Source organism: Hevea brasiliensis, unplaced genomic scaffold (assembly GCF_030052815.1).
Source record: "Hevea brasiliensis isolate MT/VB/25A 57/8 unplaced genomic scaffold, ASM3005281v1 Scaf208, whole genome shotgun sequence".
Taxonomy (NCBI): Eukaryota; Viridiplantae; Streptophyta; class Magnoliopsida; order Malpighiales; family Euphorbiaceae; genus Hevea; species Hevea brasiliensis.
The window spans coordinates 40,334-63,009 of record NW_026614705.1 but is presented as its reverse complement, the minus strand read 5'-3'; the positions used below and the strand labels follow the sequence as shown (position 1 = coordinate 63,009).

The following is a 22,676-nucleotide window of genomic DNA, read 5'->3' as shown; positions in this document are numbered from 1 at the left end:
GTTAGTGTAATCCGATCCCTAGAGATCGCCCAAATGATGTAATCCGATCTTTTGAAAATAAAGACTTTATCTTGTCGGTTATCATCTTATTATTTTTGCATTGATTATTTTTCCGATCTCTAATGTGGTTATCCGATCCGGTTCTTTACGAATGACACTTAAGCGATCCTTTATTCAAAATACTTAACTTATTATGCCGATCTCTAATTAACCGATCTCACGAACATTCGGATATTTGAGAGAAGTGTCGAAACATTGCCGAGTCCCACCAATCGATGCATTGCCTAGAATGTCGCGAGCATTAAATGCTCGGACTAGTTTAATTTGGGGTGGGAGGGTTCGGCAGGTGTTCTCTCATTCCATTTTCAATCTCCTGCTCACAACTTCGTAGTTCTCTCATTTTCTCCAGTCTCTCGACGCCGTCGGACTCCGGTAAGGACTTTGATCTTCTTTCTTGTTTAAGTTCTTTGTTTCTTTTAAAAATGAGCGGTGCAGAAGGTCGGAGGCGGCGAGCCCTCCTTCCATTCAGTTCTCATGGTCATCGTCGGCGAAGAAGAGGCGATCGGGCCCGGCGTGCAACCTAAACCCCTAGGGTCTGCTCCAGTCGGCCTGGTCATACCATCAAGGCTTGCACCACCTTCAAGAGAGAGACCCTTCCTATAGACGAGCTTAGTCGGTTCTTCGAGAATCCGATCTGCAATCGTTTGTTCAAGAATACAATATTTGTCCCGATTCATATGGTGATCAAGTGCCATGGCGATCTTCGTGTCGATCACTCTTTTGAAGAGAATGACATGGTCATGGTGTACGAGCGATTAAAGGCCGTCGAGGTTCCCTCTAGCCGATTTCTATAAGGAGGTCCTAAAACTTCACCGAGCATCCATTGTTCAAATCCACCCCAACTCGTGGCGGATCTTGGTAGCTTTCAGGGTCTATGCCGAGCTAAGGGAATCGGACCTCTGGCTAAGGTGTTCGCCGAAATGCCTGGACTAACTCGCCGAAAGGATGACGAACCTTTGGTTCTTTCAGCGAAGCCTCGTTGCGGACTCTTTTCCGATCGCCCTCATCCCTTAAGAATTGGAAGAACAGGTTTTCATTACGAGGAGTAAAGATCAGCCGCTTTGAGGACTTTCCTCGTAGTTGTGGTACCAGGCCCTCGCTCAAGCACATTACCCCGAGTCAAGAGGAAAGCTTGATAGTGATGGAGTGAAAAGTCAGGCCGCCACTCTAAAATATTCTGTCCAAATGCGGTGTGCGAGCGCACTATTGGACCATGCAATCGATCACCGTGAGATCGCGAACTTCCGCTCTCGACCTCGGCATTGGTATTTTCTATATCTCGGTTCTCGGGACCTTAGCGATCTCACTAACCTCTTTTACGTGCGGTGTATGGCGGGTGGTGAGGGTTCTAGGAAGCGGAAGAAGGAAAGAGAGATCTCCGGAAGGTAAAGGAGATGAAGCGTTCTAACGTCTTCAAACACCCGGCCACGAACACGGGAGATACAAAGAGACCCGCCTCAACCTTGGTCCGCGACCATTGAGTGTCGGATCTCCTCCTAGATCGGAAGAGCGCCCCGCCTCTCTCGCTTATTCCAAGCACGGAAAGGGAGCCTTCTCAATCTTCAGGAGGACCTCTTCTCGTGGCGCTCGAATCGATCGATCGCTTGAAGAATAACCTGATCGTTAGGGAGAACTCCGATTTCGCCAAAGTCCCGGGATCTACCATCTTCTTTCAAGAGGATCGACAAAGGCTATCCTGGAATGGTCTCGATGATATCTTGACTCGAACCATGAGCCTAACGTGGAGTGTCCGTGAACCACCATGATTCGGAAAAGATTCGTGCAGGTAAGGAGGTTGGGAAGAAAAATCAGAATTGGCTTCCTCCGATCCCAACTCTCATCCGCCGGGATTATATATCTCAAGTCGAGGGACGGGCGAAGTACCATGAAGACCGGTGGCCGAAAGGTCTCGTGACTTGGCTGAAAGTGAACAGGCTCTCGGAGAAGTCCGCACTTGCCAACGGGCCGCCAGTCGCTCAACTTGTAGAGGAGCTTAATGCGAAGGATAAGGAGCTTTGGAGAAAGACAAAGAGCTTAAGGAAAAGGATGAAGAGATGGTGTCTGAATAGCGAGCCTATGTGAATGCTCATAAGGATCTCTTGGCCGAACTCCAAAAGCGCTATCCTGAAGAGGACTTCTCTTGGATGGACGACCTGGCTCCCGGGGGCGATGGTGAAGATAGTGAGGAGGAGGGCGAGGAAGAGAGAGAGAGTGAGCAGAATGTAAATCAGGCTGGGGGTATCACCCCCAGCCGAATAACTTGTACAAATTATTAAATCAAATGGAAAATCTCTATTTTTCAATGAATGGATGTGATTGGAAAATCTTTGAATTGCCTAAGTATTTGATTGTATGAGCATAGCGAAACATGAACTAAATGCCATTATTAATCTAAGTATAAAAGATCGGAAAGCACAATAAGCATGAGATCGGTGGGGGAGAAATGCTGAACGGGACTTGATTAAAATTGAAAATTTAACTTGAACACTTAAGATCGGAACCCTCGTTAAACCGAACCAAAACTTTAGCTCTTAATCTTCCGAAAAGGAGGTCGGCAATAAAACCGGTAGGAAAAGATCTAGTGCCAGTTCATTTTATTTATCAACAGAGATCAGGAATATACTTGACAGGTCCGGAAATTCGACAACGGGTTTGAGAGGTCGGTAAATGATTTGAGAGATCGGCGAGGCCTTAATGAATATGAGGGCTCAGCATTAATTCAATCCTTTGTGAGGAGAGATCGGAAATGTGACCGCCTATCAAAGAGGGATCGGAAACGTGATTAGCTGTTCAAAGAAGAATTTTTATTGATTCTAGGGATCGGCCAAAATATGGTGTCGACATTAATATTTATTAAAGATAAATTTTAATAAAAAATTATTTTATTAATAAAAATATATTTTAAATTTTTTTAAATAAAAAAAATAAATTATAAATTTTTATTATATCTAAAAAATTAAATTATAATCTAATTATTTGTTCAAATAATTGAAATATATCATTTTCGAGTTTCCGTTCTCTTAATTTTTTAACTGAAAAAATTATAAATTAAAAAAAAAAACATATAGGCTGGGCCATAGCCCAAAAAAAAAAACCAGCTGGACTTAGAAACCGAATGCCATTTGTACAGATTGGCTCACGACTTGAAAACCCAGTTAAACCTCTTATCATCGTCTTCTCTTCCTGCTCTATCTCTCTGCCCTAAACTTCACCTAACTGACTACGGCCAACGCCGCGCCGCCTCCTCTAAAAAGGGGAGAGGGAACCTGAAAACAATCTAGCGAAAATGTCTGCGAAGTGGCGGGCATTGCAGCACCGCCACCGCTACACATACAGCGCGGTCATATTCCCATCCTCTTTTACAGACTCTTTATCTCAATCCCTCTTGTCCTTAAACCCAAAGTCTCAACCTTTCTTCACCGAACTCAATCACCTCATCTCACTAACTTCAATCTACTCCCAAGTGGCCCATGCCAAAAACCTTGCTTCATCTTTCACCCATTTATTAGCATCGTCCATAGATGGAGATGATACAGCGCTTTTAAAGACTGGGTCGCGCTTTTATTTGCATGTATTGTTCCTTGAGAATTCTCTGCCTTTACATCGAACTTTAGTTTCTGCTTTATCGAAGGTTAGCAACAGGGATTATCAGTCTCTGATCGGTAAGTGTTTTAGGGAGCTTTGTGAAGAGTATGGTAGTAGACAAGGGAAAGGGAACAAGAGCAAAAGGTTCTGTTTATCGCGGGTGGCTTTATCTATTCTGGGTATGCCTAAGTTGGGGTATTTGGTAGATGTCATTGAAGATTGTGCTCTTTTTGTTGCTTGGGATGTCGTTTTGGGATTGGATAGTGTAGTTTCAGAGACGCGGGAGTGGGCTAGGCCGTCTCCCATTGTTATGGAGCAATGTCAGGAGGCTTTGTCTTGTTCATATTACTTGCTTCAGCGGTTTCCGGAGAAGTTTAAGGAGTATTTGAATGGTTTTGATGGTGAAGAGTTAAATATTATGGGAAGGGTTTTGGGGGTTTTGATAAGCGTGTTGAAATCAACGGCCTTTTCAAGGGATTGTTATGTGGCGGCTGGTGTAAGCTTGTGTGCTGCTTTACAGGTGTGTCTTAGCCCTCAGGAGCTTGCGTTGGTTATCATTGAAGGTATATTTAATCAAACTACATGTAGTTTTCTTAAAAATAATTGCGATGGTGAATTGAGGGTTGCTCTTTTGAAGATTCCATTTAAAGGGGACTTGCAATCTGAAATAAATAGTTTTTCTGTTTTAAGTAGACTTTGCTTGATTAGAGGGATTCTTACTGCTGTTTCAAGGACAGTATTAAATTCCCATTTTGTTGTATCAAATAATAATTTAGACGGCCATGAGGGAAATGGAATTTGTGTTGGCTCTGTTAAGACAATTTTGTATGATAGGATTTTGCCTGAGCTATGCAACTATTGTGAGAACCATGTTGACAGCCATTTTAATTTTCATGCCTTGACGGTGATGCAAATTTGTTTGCAACAGATGAAGACCTCAATTTCAGCTAAAATAACTGATATGTCAGATAATTATAATCCTCTTTCAGAGGAAATGGGCACCCGCATACTGAGGATAATATGGAATAATTTAGAAGATCCTTTAAGTCAAACTGTGAAACAAGTTCATCTGGTTTTTGATCTTTTCTTAGACATTCAATCAACTCTTTGCATGGAAGAGGGTAGTCACGGAATAAAATCATTTCTAAAAAGGATTGCTTCAGATCTTCTTCGACTAGGCCCACGCTGTAAGGGGAGATACATCCCTTTAGCTTTATTGACTAAGAGGCTGGGACCTGGAACTATGCTGGAAATGAGTCCTGACCTGCTGTTTGAAACTGCACAAGCCTACACTGATGACGATGTGTGCTGTGCTGCCACAACATTCTTGAAATGTTTCCTCGAGTCCTTACGTGATGAGTGTTGGAACAACAATGGTATTGAGAAAGGGTATGCAGTTTATAGAGGGCATTGCTTGCCTCCTTTTCTGTATGGGCTTGCATCTGGAGTTTCAAAGCTTCGCTCAAATATGAATACTTATGCTTTGCCAGTTTTACTAGAAATTGATGTGGATAGCATATTTCCTATGCTTGCTTTTATCTCAATTGGGCCTAGTGGAGAGGAAATTGAACTGCCATTGCCTAAGCTGGGCTTTGCAAACATAGAACTGGGAGTTGAACAACAAGTAGCTGTCTTAATCTCTTTGCTTAAGGTATGTCGGTCACTTGCTTTTATTGAGGGGGATATTGATTTATGTGACTCTTCAACTTCGACAGCACTTGAGGCAGAGAATGGCCTAGAAACAGAAATTATGAATGTAAATGCTCTTGTCTGCATAAAAGGGATAAAGGTTAAGGTTCTCGTTCAATGGCTAGTATTAGCATTGACCCATTCTGATGAGTTGCTTCGTGTAGATGCTGCAGAGACCCTCTTCTTAAACCCCAAAACAGCTAGTATTCCTTCCCATTTAGAATTGACTCTTCTGAAAAAAGCTGTGCCATTAAACATGAGAAGTTGCTCTACAGGCTTCCAGATGAAGTGGACCAGCTTGTTTAGAAAGTTCTTTTCTCGAGTTCGAACAGCCTTGGAGAGACAATTTAAGCAAGGGAGCTGGCAACCTCTTGTGAACTACCACAATAAAGGGTCACACTCATCTAAGGAAACCAAAGAAGGCGTATTTAAAAGAGCAGGGAATCTTTTTAATTTTATGAGATGGCTGTCTTGTTTTTTGTTTTTCTCATGCTATCCCTCTGCCCCTTACAAAAGAAAAATAATGGCCATGGAGCTCATATTGATAATGCTTAATGTTTGGCCTATTGTACCATCTTCTCAAGATAATTGTGGTTCCATTGCTTCTGAAAGCTGTCTCTATCCATACAGCAGAGGAATTACTTTACCTGATTCAACTTTGTTATTAGTTGGATCTATTATTGATAGTTGGGACAGGCTGAGAGAGAGTTCTTTTCGCATATTGCTTTATTTTCCTACCCCCCTTCCTGGAATTTCAAGTGAAGACATGGTCCGGAGAGTGGTTATATGGGCTAAGAACTTAGTTTGCAGTCCACGTGTGAGGGAAAGTGATGCTGGGGCACTTACATTGAGGCTTATATTCAGGAAATATGCTGTAGAGCTAGGGTGGATTGTCAGAGCTGCTGATGATGTTGTTTGTTTTCAATATCAATCTGAACTAGTTAATGGTGATAATCAAATTATTGAGTCTAGGCCTCCTGTAGTCGAGTATATTAAATCACTAGTTGATTGGCTGAATAGTTTTGTGGAGGAGGGAGAGAGGGATCTTTCTGAAGCTTGCAAAACAAGCTTTGTTCATGGTGTGTTACTTACCCTACGATATACTTTTGATGAATTGGATTGGAATTCTGATGCTATCTTGTCCAGCATTCCAGAGATGAGACAAGTATTGAATAAGCTTCTGGAATTGGTAACCCGAATCACGTCACTAGCACTTTGGGTGGTTTCTGCAGATGCTTGGTATCTTCCTGACATGGATGAAATGGCTGATAATGATATGTACTTGATGGATGAAGTGGATATGGTAAGATCATCAGAACATGGGGACAGTGATTCAAAACATAGGCAGGAGAGCAGACCATCAGAACAGATTGTCATGGTCGGTTGTTGGCTGGCCATGAAAGAGGTACTTTGCTTATTGATCATGTAGTCAGTCTTAGTTCATTTTAATACGATTAAAAGAATTTTTTCTAGAATCATTTCTTTTGTTTCCCTGTAGTAACTTTGACCCCTGCTGCAATTGAAGCATTGATACCCAAAACTTTTTGGCTACATACTTCAAGTACGAAATTATATGGGAAACTTTTTTGAGTTTCCTGGCTTGTTGGATATATAAGACCTCAAAGTTCATAGCAAATTGTCTTTTTGGTTTTCAGGTTAGTCTTCTGCTAGGAACCATTACAAGAAAAATTCCTTTACCAAGTAATAGTTGCTCAGATTCACTAGAGGCCTTTGTTTCTGATGCCGCTGATACTTGCCCACTACCAAAATTCAATCCAATACTTGATTTGAAACAACTAGAAGAAATTGGGAGGCACTTCTTAGAAGTCCTTTTGAAGATGAAGCATAATGGAGCAATTGATAAGACAAGGGCTGGATTTACAGCACTTTGCAACCGTTTACTTTGCTCCAATGACCCAAGGTATGTCTGCAGTTGTTTCTTTCCTAAGTCCACCCCCAATTTCCCTTTTTCTCTCATACTTTGTGACAAAGGACATAGTTGCACAGCAAAAGAGAGAAGAAAAGAGTTGAAGAAAGAAGCAGCTCTAAAGGAAAAGACCCGAAAGAAAAAGTGGATTAAATTTGCCTTTGCAAAAGTAAGAGAGTGAGACTGGGTGAACGTACCTTAAAACCAACATCATGTAAATTAAGTATTAAAATTCTTAAAACATACTAACTACTTAACTTATACTGTTATTCGTAATGATTTAAAGACTAATCATTTTTCTATTAGGATTGGTAATGCCAAGTACAAGATTCCTGATCAACACCAAATTGGAAAAAAGATAAATTCCTAAATAATAAATATCCTAAATAGGAAATGATGTAATAATATTTACAATAAAAACCTAATTTTGAAAACTCTATATTTAATCATTATAATTCCTATCTATTGTCATGCTTGACAGTTGATGGCATCTCTCTCTCTCACTCTCTCCATTTGCCATTGGTGGGATGAAATTATGTAATTATGACTGCTAGAGAGGAGTAAGCCTACCAGAAAGCTTTGTTCTTTTATCATTGTTATGGGGTTGAATCTCCTATCAAGATTCTCATGGTTAATGTGAAAGGAAGAAAAAAAAAAGTGAAAAAAGAAAGAAGAGAAACAGATAGTATTCTGAGCACATTCTAGAGATGTTCAATTCCACACGCCTTCCCCCCTCTCTTTAGATTGTTTCCTATTATATTCTCTCATTTTATAATTTATTTTGTCACATTCAATATAAATATCATTTGACCTTTTTTTTACCCTTCTGAGCTCGTTTTGTAAATGTCCATCATTTAAAATTGCTGTATTTTTTTTTTTCCTTTTATTTTTTTTGACAAGTTCATATTCTCATATGGTCTTTCCCTTTTAAGACTTTGTAAGTTGACAGAGTCTTGGATGGAGCAACTTATGGAAAGAACTGTGGCAAAGGGACAAATTGTGGATGATCTGTTAAGGAGAAGTGCAGGTATTCCTGCAGCATTTATTGCTCTTTTTCTCTCAGAACCTGAAGGGGCACCAAAAAAACTTCTTCCACGGGCTTTAAGGTGGCTAATAGATGTTGCTAACAGCTCGTTGCTGGATCCTGTTTATGTCAAGGGCATAAATGCTGAGTCAAACACGTTTTCATTAACAAAGTCAGACCAAGAACTTGATTCTGCAAAGCCATTTGAGATGAATATGATGGAGAAAAGCTCAAAGATCCGAGATGAGGGTGTAGTTCCAACTGTACATGCATTTAATGTTCTTAGAGCTGCTTTCAATGACACAAACCTGGCTACTGATACATCTGGTTTTGCTGCGGAGGCCTTGATTGTTTCAATTCGTTCTTTCTCCTCTCCATACTGGGAGGTCCGAAATAGTGCATGTCTGGCATACACTGCCTTGGTACGGCGCATGATAGGATTCCTAAATGTTCAAAAACGAGAATCTGCACGACGCCTGTTAACTGGGCTGGAATTTTTTCACAGGTATGGTTTCTATCACTATGAGATGTTATTATAGTTATTTCTATCTTCCATCTAAGCATATTTAAGTTTAATTTTCATTTTCCATAAGTTCATGGAAATGGCTGCCCCTTTCTATTGCGGACGAAGTTTAACCACAGGTTTACTGAAGTTTCATCTTTTTTTTAATATTTAAATTACTACAAGTGGCACGAAATGAATCATTTCACATATGCCCTTTAGGTTAAAATTGTAAGTCTGGTGATTTGGATATTTTTAGCGTTTTCATTTTATTGTAAGCAAAAAAATAAGTTGGAATAATCAAGAATTCCAGAGTGAATACTTTCCAGCCATAAATGTCATATACTTCTGAACATTATTTTAGGCTTTTCCATTATTTACCTCTGCATGCTGCAGTCAGAGTCCTGATATCATCTTATATTTTGTGTATTGGGAATATAATATTGCATGTTATCCAATCATTATCTAAATTTTAAAAGAGAGCAGTTGAAGGAATCCTGATGTTTGTTAAAACTGTTTGGTTCTATGGAAGCACGAAGAAAAAAAAATAGTGTCCTTGAAGATAATGCAAGAAATGTCTATATTCTATTTTATTTGGAATGGATGTTACTGGAATTATACATGAAGAAAGGAAAAGAGAGGACAGTTGGGTTTCCATTACTCACATGAAGCGAACTGACACTCTAGGCTTTTATAAATGTGAAAGAGAGACCTATCTTAAATACCTACTCCACAACAGGAAATAATGATGAAAGGAGCTGGATGCTCATTCCTTCTCTTTTGGACACGGTGCAGCTTTTTTCCCCTCGAATGCTTTTTGAAGCTCTAATGGTACATTTAACGCTTGCATGATTTTGCCTCTTCTCAACTCAACTAAGCCTTTATCAAAATCATGCAAGCGTTAAATGTACCAATTTTGCCTCTTCTCATTGACTGAAATTCTGAAGTTTAGAATCTATTTATGGAAAATGGTTTGCAAACTCTGATAGTAAAGATTGTTACCTATCATATGGACTTTACATTGTGACGTTCATTTTATAGCTTCCCTTATTATCTTGAATTCCGGAAAGTTTAAGTATTGGAAAGCAATACTGTGTGCCTTGAGTTGCTACTAATAGTATTTTCTTGGCTGAAGGTATCCCACATTGCATCCATTTTTTTACAATGAACTGAAAGTTGCAACTGATTTGCTTGTGGATGCAACTTCTGGGCTTTCAGAATCCAACCTAGCAAAGGTTGTCCACCCAAGCTTGTGTTCTATGTTGATTCTTTTATCCAGGCTCAAGCCTTCAGCAATTGCAAGTGAGACTGGAGATGATCTGGATCCTTTCCTGTTTATGCCATTCATCAGGAGGTGCTCAATTCAGAGCAACCTGCAAGTCCGTGTTCTTGCATCTAAAGCTTTAATGGGTCTGGTATCCAATGAGAAACTTCCAATGCTCCTCCTGAATGTTGCTTCTGAATTGCCTTGCACAGATAATCAAATCACAGGTGGAGCCTACCGTGCTTCCTTTAATTCCATTCATGGAATGCTATTGCAGCTGAGTTCTCTTCTGGATGCAAATTGTAGAAACCTGCCTGATATTGCAAAGAAAGAAAAGATTCTTGGGGACTTGATCCAAGTTCTTGCTACACGTTCATGGATTGCAAGCCCCAAACTGTGTCCTTGCCCCATTATTAATGCCTCTTTTGTGAGAATGCTTGATCACATGCTCAGTATTGCAAGAACAGGCTATATGAGTGAAAAATTTTATGCCATTCATGATCTGCTGTTGGAGCTATCTACAGAATGCCTAGATGTAGAAGATTCTTATGGACTTCCATATTATGATCCAACTATAGCAGAACTTCGTGAACAGGCAGCTGTCTCCTACTTCAGTTGTGTGTTCCAGGCATCTAAAGAAGAAGCTGAAGAGGTTCTTCAGATGCCACGCGTGCACCTATCACCTGATTCAAAATTGTTGAGCCCAACTGAAAAAAGCATTTTTTCAGGTCTACAGGAGAGACTGATTCGTTCCTTGTCAGATTCATCATATGAAGTTCGACTTGCAACATTGAAGTGGCTGCTGAAGTTCCTAAAGTCTACAGAATCTAGCAGTGAGGTTCATCATGTGTTTAGCAGTGAGATTAGAATTATTCAGCGCTGGACTAATTCAGATCTCCAGGCAACAATGTCAAAGCTCTTAGAATGTGAGAAGAATCATAGATGTACATATTACATTCTGAGGATTCTCTTCTTTTGGAACTTACTGCAGTTTAAGAAGCTTAGTGATGAAAAATATGCCAACAGTGGCTATCTTGGTACGTTGGATTTTGATTCCTTGTCTGAGTTTTGGGATAAGCTGATATCTTTGTACAAGCTCACAAGACATATGAAGATTCGAGAAACACTCATCTGCTGCATGGCTATATGTGTGAAGAGGTATGCAAGTTTGTTAACCAGATATGTTGTTGCCTACATGGAGAGCAGTGCTAGATGTAATGACATGGATCAATTGGAGAGATCAGCCCACTTGTATGAATGTGTTACCTTTTTTGTTAATCTGATTAAAGAACATAGTTCTACATCTGAGCCAGTGAACATGCGCAAGGCAGCTGCTGAATCTATAATTGCATCGGGTCTGCTGGAACAAGCTGAATTTATCAGTTCTTCTGTGTTCTCTCATGAAATCCCTTTTGACATTTCAGGTCTCCATTTTGAACCAAAAGAAGCTGTTAATATGTATGCTATTCAGGTGCTGGAAATATGGTTCACATGCATTAGGTTGCTGGAGGATGAAGATGATGCGGTAAGACAAATGCTAGCCTCGAATGTGCAGAAATGCTTTTCTTCAAAAAGAACTAGAAGCAGCTCTATTGCTAGAGAGGTCCCAACCCAAGTGGAGAAAGTGATTGAATTGAGTTTTGAGTATCTGTCTTCTATCTTTGGTCACTGGATCGATTACTTTGATTATCTTTCAAAGTGGGTATTCGATGCTGCAAATTATGTGGTATCAAAAGGAGACCTTGTAAGGCGTGTGTTTGACAAGGAAATTGATAATCATCATGAAGAGAAGTTGTTGATCTGTCAAATTTGTTGCTCCCATTTGGAGAAGCTTCCAGTTCTAAAATTATTGTTGGGTGAAATTCCAATCAAACAAGAGTTCAGGAATTATTTATACAACTTGAGAATGAGATTCCAAAATCAGCTGATTTCATTTGCCAAGGACCATGTTGAGATGCTAGGAATTGACTGGATAGGCGGCGTGGGTAACCACAAAGATGCATTTCTACCTCTATATGCAAATTTGCTTGGCTTTTATTCTCTCTCGAACTGCATTTTCAATGGGAAAATTGAAGATGGTGCGACTCTAGTAGCTGATGTTGTCGAACTTGGTAAAAACATCAATCCATTTTTTAAAAATCCTTTGATTTCTAACCTGTATTTGTTAGTTGTAGAATCACATGAGAAAAAGGTCGGTGGGACCGCTGACCAGCTGGCCTATAAATTCTCAGGTGACTCAATTTGGGACATTTTTTATCCCTATTTTCTTCTTAGGTGAGATAGAATTTGTAAAATAGATGCATAATTTGTTTTACAATGGCTCAAAAGGGATCATGACAAGCTACAACCCATCATCTTTTTTGGTCTAAATTCCACTGTCATATAACATAGCTGTATTATTCTTTGCTATGCTTGATAAAGCAGATCCAAGATTTTGCCTCTCTGAGTAATGTAGCCTTTCTTTTATACCATTTGATGTATTGGCACTTTGTGTCTGGAATCTTGATGCAATAAAGCCATTATGCGATGCTTGCATCTTCATACTGCTTATGTAGTCTAATGATTGAATGTTTGTGATAATATAAAATATCAACAGTCATCTTAATTACCTATTCTTCTCTCAACTTTTTTCTGCTCTCAGGGCTCTGTAAAACTGCAAGTTATTAATTATTATTTTTGATATTTTACAATTTAGTTTCTGATAAAAATTATAATTTTATTTTTTAATTTTTTATGAAAAATAAGTTAATTTTTTATCTATATTTTGTTAATAAAATAGTTTTTCTATTAAAATTTACTGTTAGTAGACTCAAATTTTATTATTGCTGTTATAAAAAGTGAAATGCGATGGATTAAATTGTTATGGTTTTTAGAAATATATTTTAAAATTCAACTTATTTCTCATAGAAAAATAGGAGTAAATTAATTTTAATTTATATTATATCTAAAAAATTAAATTATAAATTACCCTATTATTTTCTTATTGTCAAAAAAGTTAATTACAAGCATACGAAATCAAATCTATATTGATTTTATGTTTTGAAATAAAATTAAAATTATGTCCAAATTGCTATTCTTGTTTCTTGTTTTTTAGTAAGGGACAAAGAAGTTATAGTTCCTCTCACACAAATTTTACATAAGAGTTTTTCTATTTTTAATTTAGTTTAGGCTCACCACCGTCAACTAATGGTAACTTTTCTCTATTTTTTCTTTATTTATTTTGGATAAATGTAAATTTAATTTTCATTAACACATTTAATTATGTTTTTTTTCTTATTTCTTCCTTTATGTAAAATTATTTTGATTTTCTTATTTCTTTCTTTAATATAAATAGGTGCTAGCTTGACCCATAAATGAACTTGGCCAACCCTAACAAACAGTGGTAAAGCATGGACCGTCTTTATTCTTGCCTTATGTTTGAGGGAATGAAGGAAAAATTAGGTATGAGAGCTACTCCATTCGTGAGATCAGTTGTGGGCATGATTCCGATATGATTCAAAAAAGAAAGAGAAATCCAAGAGAATGAGAGACAATCAGAAAGAAAGAGGAGAAGTCATGGAAGAAAGATGAGAGAGAAATCTTCTTCCATAGCACCAAAATTCCAAAATGATTACTATCTCAAGAATTACAGCTAATATAGCTCTAACTGATGTATACATGTGGCTTAACTATCTAACTATCTCTCTATCAATTCCCACCAAGTGCAATGGACTGCAATAACAAGGTCTTCTCTCAAGAACAGGAACTTGTAGCCAAAGCCAAACGATATTGTATCACACTCTGAAGTACTTCAAGGGTTTCGAGTTTCATGTTCATATATACCAGTTTTCAAAATGGAGAACTGGAAAACCAATTTTTCAGTTTTTCAAAATTTAACTAATATTTGAACAACAATTTTAAGTTCTTTTCCACTGTTTTCTTTTATAATAAAGATTTTGTTTTCCAAATAAAAAAACCATAACTTTTTTATAACTAAATTTATGCTATAAATTTTTTATATCTAAAATTGAATAATTATTTAAAAAAATATTTATTTACAATGATAAAAAATAATCATATTATTATAAAATAAAACAAATATTTAAAAATTAAAAAATAAAATAAGTTTTTATATATTTTTTACATTAAACTTGGCTAGGAATAACCTTGCCTTTATGGAAATGGACCAAAGGGCATCTTCTCCTTGTATGAATCACTCTAAACCCTTTTAGTTCCTTCGAGACTTAAAGCTTTATTGTATTGGTCTCCATTTACTCTGAACTTCAAACTCATGGAATGAACTGTCCAAATAAGGCTTTACATGTTGAAATCGGCCATAGACAATCCCTTTTTAAATGAAATTAGACAAAGCTTTCAAAAGTGTTTCACCAGTTATTTCAAGGCACTTTTAAGGGTTCTAGGAACTTAATGCCTTCTCATACTGGTCTCTAATCACCTCAAGCTTTGAGCCCATGATCTAACATTGCTAAAGGATGTCCAATGTATTGAAGTCAGCCAATGTGTCCCTTTTCCTGTTCTGAAATCAGCCAAAGTACTTCTCAGTGCTCCATCGATTGCTTTGCTGTATTGTCCAATGATTACGGCTTAGAACTTCAAAAAAGGAACTCTTCTTATAGCACACCCCAAGCATGTGAAAGTTAATGTCCAAAAGGTCCATTTTCATAGGAATTAACCAATGATCTTTTCACCTTTAGAGATAACAATGGGTACACAAAGATCACTCTACTCGAACCCCATTCCAATTAATATTCTCAATATTCAAACTCATCTTAAACCTAATTACAATTTATCCTTAACTATTCAAACTCGATTATTATTAAGATGTAATTTGTAACATTAAATCCCTTTTATTGAGAAACACTTAAATGTTAAATGTGTTAAAACATAATATAAATTCTTCATATATTAAACTTACAAATATAAGATATTTACAATTTATTTAACAAAATATATTAAATCTATTTTTTATGTATAAACAAAGGTCCAAAAACTCATATTGTACTTTTTTGCAATAAAATTAATATTCAACAACACTGTAGTAAATAGTTACAACACATTGTTGGTTGAAGAACTCAATACTCACCAGCAAAACCTCAAAAAATTAAAGGGTTTCATAATGAATTTACCTAACTGAACTCCCTAAAGCCACACTACCAATGTCCATTAAATTATAGATGGCTAATAGATTTAAAAATATGATATGATAATTGTTGGTAAATTACAATAAATTAAAATAATAATTAAAATATAAACAATAAATTAAATAATAATTAAAACATAAGAAATAAAATAATGAGATTGATCAAGTTGAGGTACGAATATTTAATTAATTAATATTTTAAAATTTAAAAAAAAAATTTTATTGATACAACTTAAAAGATTTAAATTATGAATAAAACACATTAAGACAGCTAAATAATTCGAATTAACACAGAATATAAATGACTTTTTTTTTATTATTATTACCTTGATGCATTTGCCACCTCTAAATTAAATCAAACGTTTTTGCTTTGTTTTGATGAAAACTACGTACCACCATCATGCATGAATGATTATTAATATCCAATACCAAAATCCAAAAGAAAGGCTCTTGCCCTACAATAAGACAACCAAAACCAAGAAAAGGCACTAATCCCTTGCAATTGAATATATATGGGAGTCGTTGGCTTTAGATGGGTCCTCTGCACCAAACATTGCCCCTCCCAAATTGAAGCTCTATTGCCCTTAATGAAATTCTTCTGTTGAACATTTAAGGCACAGTTAGTTGATCTGAAGTTTATATTTGTCCTGTTATTGAATTTCTTCTTCAATACTTAATTATTCCCTCACCTATACAGCCAACCAACCATGTTTGAAGTTGACTTGATTAGATATCTCTGCGTCATTTAGCCTGTTGTGATTTTCCCAGGAATACGCCATTGTGAACTTCAATTTGGAAAATTTCGCATATTGCTTGTTTTTTCTTGTTTGTCTTCTCATGAAATTTTCTTTACTCATTGAATCTTCATGAATTTCTAGTCCCACTAATTAATGTAATCTGGTGAGCTATGATGGAGAGAAAATGACTTCTTTTTTTTTTTTATTTAATTAACTTTAATTGAAATTTGAATTCAAAATTTTTTAATTTTGAAAATGACTGCAATAAGTCAATTTCCAGTTAAATTTATTATGAGTCTCCATATCTTAGAGAATCCGCTAACTCCAAGTCATTGTCTTGACAACTGAATTTTTGGTTATTTTGCCAATTTAAAGGAAATAAATGGATAGATAAGCTTCATTTTAAGAGGCAACTCCATATGGAGACAAGGCAATTTCTTGGAATCTAAGTGAGAAGAATGGGGTGGAAATTACTAAAAAGAAAAATACATTAAATAGCCCTAATTACACTTACCCCTTTTTTTCATGTTAAGCCATTTAATTAACTAAAATACATAATTTGATGCTACCGAAAGCTAAATTAAAAGAAAAACATATTAATACCAATGAATTTTGATATAGTGATACTAAATTTATATTTAAATTGTGAGTCTCGAATTCAAATTTTGGACAGAATTAATTAATTATATTGTTTACTTAAATAGAGTGAAAATAGACAATATCAAAGTGCTCCTAAAAAGGGACTATGTATCCAATCTCACGATTATATGAATAATTATATATTGCAGTAAACAAATTTATGATATTGAATTTTTTTTTTTTTTTAACTAAAGTATTTGCTTGTATGTATAACGATATCCAAAATAATTTATTGAATGATTCATAAACTCAATATTAGCTAATATTATTGTATATATATATAATTCAAATTTATGCATAAATATATGAGAAAATTTATTATTTAGTCCTTACATTTTAATAAAATTAATTATTTAGTCTTATATTTTTAAAAAATAAACTATTAGTCCTTATATTTTACTGTATTAAATTGTTTAGTCCTTCTTTGAATTTTTCTATTAGTTAATACCAATCAAACTACTTGTTAGTCCCTCTATTTTAGAGAAACTAATTAGTCAGTTCTTGTATTTTAAAAACAAATTAGCTTGTCCTTGTAATTTAATTTCGTTAACTATTTAGCCCTATAATTTTTATTTATACCTAAATGACTCTAATTCTCATATCTTATTTTTCTCTCCCCATATTTCTTTTACTATGCACCCACACCCTTCTCCCCTCACTCTCTCTTTGTTTTTCATCTTTTGAGAGGTGCAAGTTGTCTACATAAAATGTTAATCAGTCCCCTAGATCTTTGACTAATCAATAAAAATTATTTTTTAATAGAGAAAATACAAAAATAATGTTCAAGAAATTAAATGAAAATACTTGAATAATTTAAAAAATATATATATATAAATTTAAATTAGTCTCTACCTAGTAAAATTTTTATTTTTATCCAAGAATATAATTTTTAAAATATTGTGCTTTTAAAATATGGAGATCAATTAATTAATTTCACTAAAATAAAGAGACTAAATAATAATATTAATTTCGTTATAAAAGAGGAACTAAATAGCCGTTTAAGTGGCATTGACCAACAAAAAAGTTTGACGAAGAGATTAAATAGTTTAACAGAAGTAAAATATAGATATCAAATAATTAGTTTTATTAAAATATAAAGACTAAATAGTAATTTTCTCTAAATATATTTAAAATTATGAAAAATTCTTATTAGGCTCTATCCATCATAAACTTAAGATAAAAATTTGTAGGACTCACGTATTTAATAGGTGAATCTCACCATACATATTTTATTTTAAATTTATTATGAACAAGTCTAAATAAAAAAATTTCTGATATTATGTTTTTTTCAACAAAATATTATATTTATTGGAATTAAATGGTTTAACATTTAATATATGAAAATTTCATTGTAGGGTTGAATAGAAAAAGCTTAAAAAGTGAAAGGGGATTTAATGTATTGGTGGGCTTTGCTTTGCTAAAATTTTGACGTTGTCTTTAGGGAATTGATGAATTAAAAAATTGGAATTTGAAAGGTGGAGTCGCTTTCCAGAGAATTGGTCTTTCCGCAGAAAGTTGCAACTCACCAAACAATGTTTTGAGGGCGGTCACTTTCTTTACTCCTTCCCTTCGCAGTCTAAATTGAAACAGAACCCTTTAGACCCGGTTAAGGGTTGGTTTAGGTTTGAAATTGAACCAAAATCGATTTGATTTAATTTGACTCAAAAGGAAATAAAAATTAAAATTAAAATTGGAAAAAAATAATTATTCAATCTCAAACTCTCAATTTTAAAAAAGCACAATAATTATTACAAATTTGATTTTATATAAAAATAAATTTAATAATTACTAGATTAAATATTAAAATTAATGATTCTAACTCAAAACTAATCAGATCAGACAGATCCGATGTAGAGGTATAAAATTTTGACCATCTCCCTCTTGTCAAGGTCACTTTGCCACGCCACTTCTGACCCTCGATTCTTCACCTAATTTTGTTACAATTAATTAATTAAGTGTACTTATTATTTTAATGACAATAAATAATAAAAAAAATTAGTAGCCTGGCTTGGGTTCTGGAGGGTTGATATATATTCTAGAAGGGAAGTCAGTTGGTCTACCACCGTCAGCCGGAATCCATTGTCACGATAATATATTTGAAGGGGTGTTTGATTGGCTGATTTATGTTATTATTAATCGACAAATGTTTAAATAGTTAAATTAATTTATTTAATAATATTCATTCTTACATGATAAATATATATACCTATAAATTATTTTATTTTTTAATTTATATATATATTATATAATAAATTAATAATTATGTTATATACTTTATTTATTATTTTACATATTCATGCAGTAGCACCTAAACGTATGAAATTCTAATTCAATAGAAAAAATTTAATTTTGTTAGGGATTTCAAATTTTACTCTCGTTGTATCTTCACAAAAATAGGAATCTACTATGATCACACTCTCAATTTAAACAGGAGTTTATTCAATATCTATATAAAGAGTTCAAGTCCTAATATTATTTTTAATTAATTTTATATTCTTATAAGAGATTTCAGTGTCTATATTCTAATTATTGAAGGTAACTCACTCAATGTTCTATAAAGATTTATAATATATCAACTATTATGAGCAATTAGCTGTCTTCAATTATTAATGAATTGATTTTAGTAGACTATTGAGTGATAAAAATGCCATGCATGAAATGATTATCATGGAGGTTGGGTCACAATAGGCCTAATTAAACATTGCTAATATGTTTATGACCCCTACTACTCAATACTACTTAATTTGCTTTCAAAAATCCTCATGAGTTGCCTTTGGAATAACATTCTAATAATGAATTTCATAAATCAAAACCCCCAATAATACTCTTTCAAAAATTTGAACCTTGAATTTATCATTTTGAGTAATCTATTGACCATTATATTAGATAAATAAATTGAATATAAAGATTATATTAAAACTAAAGGAAGAATACAAAGATTCTGTTTTATCTTCCTCATATCTGAAATACAATGCAAGTGTATACCAAAAGCTCCTCACTGTACAACAAACAACTCCCAAAACAAATCCCAAAAAAGGAAAAAGAAGAAAAAAAAAACATTAATTAAAGAAAAAAAAAAGGAAAAATCTGATTTTGTGGCAGTAAAAACTGGTTAGTAACAACAAATTGGACAACGTATTAGCCCATTCTCATTACAATATTGGCAACGTTGAAAGCCATATTCACCATCTTCTTCTGCTTCTGCTTCTGCTTCTGCTTCTGCTTCTTCTTCTTCTTCATCGCGTTCATAGTAAATCTTACAGCTCCCAGAACATGTCTCGCATGGCACAAATCTGATATCCCCACAAGCCTCACAAGTTCCATTACCAATTCCACCACTGTCCTGCACCATTTCACAATCTTCAACCACTTTCTCTAGCTCTCCTTCTTCGTGCATTCGCCTTATCTCCTCAGCTCCGCCGATGTACTTTATTCCCACGAACACCTTTGGTAGTCCTCCTCCGCTAAACCCTTCTCCCAATAGCTCTCTTAACTCCTCCTTAAACCCTGAATGCATCGACACGTCTCGCTCATCAATTCGAACACCTAAGCTTTTTAAGATCACCCTCACATGGCAGCAATCTTCGTATGTTTTTCGAACTCCTCGTAGGCTTGTGAAGTATACTACCACCTTCTCCTTGCCGCCTTTGTAAATCTCTTTAATTTGATTGTTGCCGGCGGAGGCAGGAGTAGCAGGTGATTGTTGTTTCTCGCCGTCCGATGGCTTGAGGTAAAATGGATGGGTGGGAGAGAGATCTTGGAAAGATTTTCTGAAAGCGGAAAAGATTTGAGGGTCGAATTCTGGACAATGGGAATTTGCTTCTTCATCGGCTAATTGAAGCCACAGAGGTTTCCGATTAGTCTGAGACTTATTTGATGAAAATGTGACACCATTAATTCCTGGGCTATCAAGAACTGGACTTGGATAGCGAGAAACATCGAAAGAGAAGCTGCGAAACCGATGAGGCAGATGTACAGAACCATCATCTTCTTCAAGCCCTGCCATAAGCTCCCAAGCATTGATCGTTTCAGGCTCTCCCGGCGGCGTTCTTACCGGTGTTTTAGGGACAATTTTGGGAATTTTTTCTTGGATCATATTAGACCATGACTTGGCTTCAATTAAACCCACCGAAAATTCTTTGGTCTTCGATTCCTCATCATCTGAAATCCCATTTTGCCCATCACACACACTCAAATTCTCCTCATCATTGCCTTTCGCTGCCCAAATATCAATAGCATCGTTGACGCTGTCCTTGTAATTGGAAGGTGAATCGAGCGCCAGAGAGCCTAATGTAGTGGAGGTGAGCGCCACTACATGGTAGTTATCGCCTTTATTCTGCGGCGGATGAACCACATGCATTGAGTAGCTCCGAGGCGTCGGAGAGTAGGGTGCGTGGCAGTGCCGGCAACGCTTTTGTTTTGAGCTAGCACAACCCATCTACGAAAGTCCTTGAAAAAACAGAGAAAGCTTGGAGAAAGAAAATACAGAGCAAATTTGCCTTATAAAATTACAGACATTAAAGATTAGCTGGATGCGTATGAGAGTTCTGGTAAGGAATCAATTAGAAAGAAGCAAAAAATTGAAAATTTGGAAACAGATTATATGATCGAGAAATGCATCCAACTTCCATAAATAATAAAAAAAAAAAAACCGCAGGGACAGATCCATCAAAACACGTAAAGAAACCGAAACTGCCTAATCGGGTCTTAAATAATCAAGAAACCGAGCTCAATCAAAGAACCCAAAAAGCAGAATTTGAAGAAAAAGAGGGAATGAAAAGCTGAAACAGAAGGGAAGAAGAAGGAGACAATATAGAAGATTTATGGTTTCAGAGACCTTTGTGATCTCCAAACACCCGTGAAATGATCACATTCGAAGAAAAAGAAAAAGAATGAGAGAAAATTCAAGAAGAAGAAAGATTAAAACTTGAAAGGAAATGGGAAAAGAGAATTGATGTGAACAAAAAAGTCAAAGAAAAAAGGCGCGTGGAAATCACCAAATTCACACTGGGGTCTCTATCTGCACTGCTTCTTCTTTGTTTTCTCTGAGTAGAAGTTCAGAGGGGGAGAGAAAGCGTGGAGCTTCCATGGGGAATATGATACCAGTAATATAGGGAAAAGGAAAAAAAGGAATGGATTTTTTCTTTTTATTAATAATTATAAAAAATTTTTGTTGTTGGAATTGTCTGCTTGTTTGTTTGATAATGAAAAGAGAGAGGGGAAATGAGAAATGAGGAAAATGAGAAGTGGAGTTGAATCGGCAAATGCGCGAATTATTGCTTAAATGGCGAATCCCATACTACCAATCTAACTTTTCTTTTTTTTTTTAAAAAAAATTATTATTTCATCTATTTATTTTAATTAAATTAATTTTTTTATACTTCTATTTTTTTTTTAAAAAATACATTAATTAATTTTTATATTTTTATTTAATACACTTTTTTATTTAATTTCAATCAAGATTTTTTATTAGTAAATATATTTAAAGAGAAATTACCATTGTAAAAATTATATTCAAAATTTAAAAAATAGATAGACTATATAAATAAAATTTAAATTAATTTATATAATAATTTAAGTATTTGTTTTAACTTATAAACTGATTATAAGTTATAAAAATAAATTAATTTGTTTATTTTTAATAATCTTTTAATTTATAAATTGAAATTATAATCTAAAAAAAATAAATTAGGGGAATTTAATTTTTCATCTTGATGCTCATTTAATATTATTTATGTTTATAAGTTTAAATTATCTTATAAGAATTAAATGTTTATAAACTGATTTTTATAAATGCAGCCAATATTTTTTTAAAAATAAATAAAAATAAAAATAAAAAAAATTAATTAATAAATTTTTAAAATAAAATAATTAATTTTATTAGAACAGATTAATTAAATAATAAATTTCCTTTTTATGGTAAAGGTTGTTGGATATCTCTTAGACATGGGTTGGTCAGATTCAGGTGGTTTCAATTTTAAAATTAGGGATAATTATAATTGAATTGAAGGTTATTTTAATTTGAATTTATATTTTTAGGCTTCTCGTTATTATTGTCGGTGAAAATATAAATTTTTTTAAAAGTATTTTATTATATTATAATTAAAGA

The 22,676-nt window shown here is 34.9% G+C and overlaps 2 protein-coding genes across 5 annotated transcripts; one reads left to right on the top strand and one right to left on the bottom strand.

The window, feature by feature from the left end:
• The first annotated feature begins 3,192 nt into the window (after positions 1–3,192).
• Positions 3,193–13,866, top strand: LOC131176645 (uncharacterized). 4 transcript variants are annotated; one of them, XM_058141710.1, is made up of 5 exons: positions 3,193–6,739; positions 6,990–7,255; positions 8,194–8,790; positions 9,923–12,282; positions 13,386–13,866. In XM_058141710.1, exons 1-5 carry the CDS (start codon positions 3,347–3,349, stop codon positions 13,406–13,408), a joined length of 6,639 nt encoding a protein of 2,212 aa, XP_057997693.1. In that variant the 5' UTR covers positions 3,193–3,346; the 3' UTR covers positions 13,409–13,866. The 4 variants fall into 4 exon arrangements, with proteins under 4 accessions (XP_057997693.1, XP_057997692.1, XP_057997694.1 ...); XM_058141711.1 differs by lacking the exon at positions 13,386–13,866 and having other exon boundaries at positions 3,195–4,165; positions 4,574–6,739; positions 9,923–12,592; XM_058141712.1 differs by lacking the exon at positions 13,386–13,866 and having other exon boundaries at positions 4,070–4,208; positions 4,574–6,739; positions 9,923–12,592.
• Positions 13,867–19,458: 5,592 nt separating this feature from the next.
• LOC110670736 (uncharacterized protein At5g39865) lies at positions 19,459–21,686 on the bottom strand. The gene has a single exon (XM_021832898.2). It carries the CDS (start codon positions 21,003–21,005, stop codon positions 19,680–19,682), a length of 1,326 nt encoding a protein of 441 aa, XP_021688590.2. The 5' UTR covers positions 21,006–21,686; the 3' UTR covers positions 19,459–19,679.
• Between the last annotated feature and the right edge of the window lie 990 nt (positions 21,687–22,676).

Excerpts from the sequence above, each read along its gene's own strand:
- LOC110670736 (XM_021832898.2), bottom strand. The coding sequence starts at position 21,005 with ATGGGTTGTGCTAGCTCAAAACAAAAGCGTTGCCGGCACTGCCACGCA.
- LOC131176645 (XM_058141709.1), top strand. The coding sequence starts at position 3,347 with ATGTCTGCGAAGTGGCGGGCATTGCAGCACCGCCACCGCTACACATAC. Across the intron at positions 7,256-8,193 it reads CTTTGCTCCAATGACCCAAG|ACTTTGTAAGTTGACAGAGT; the intron begins GTATGTCTGCAG and ends TTCCCTTTTAAG. Across the intron at positions 8,791-9,922 it reads GGGCTGGAATTTTTTCACAG|GTATCCCACATTGCATCCAT; the intron begins GTATGGTTTCTA and ends TCTTGGCTGAAG.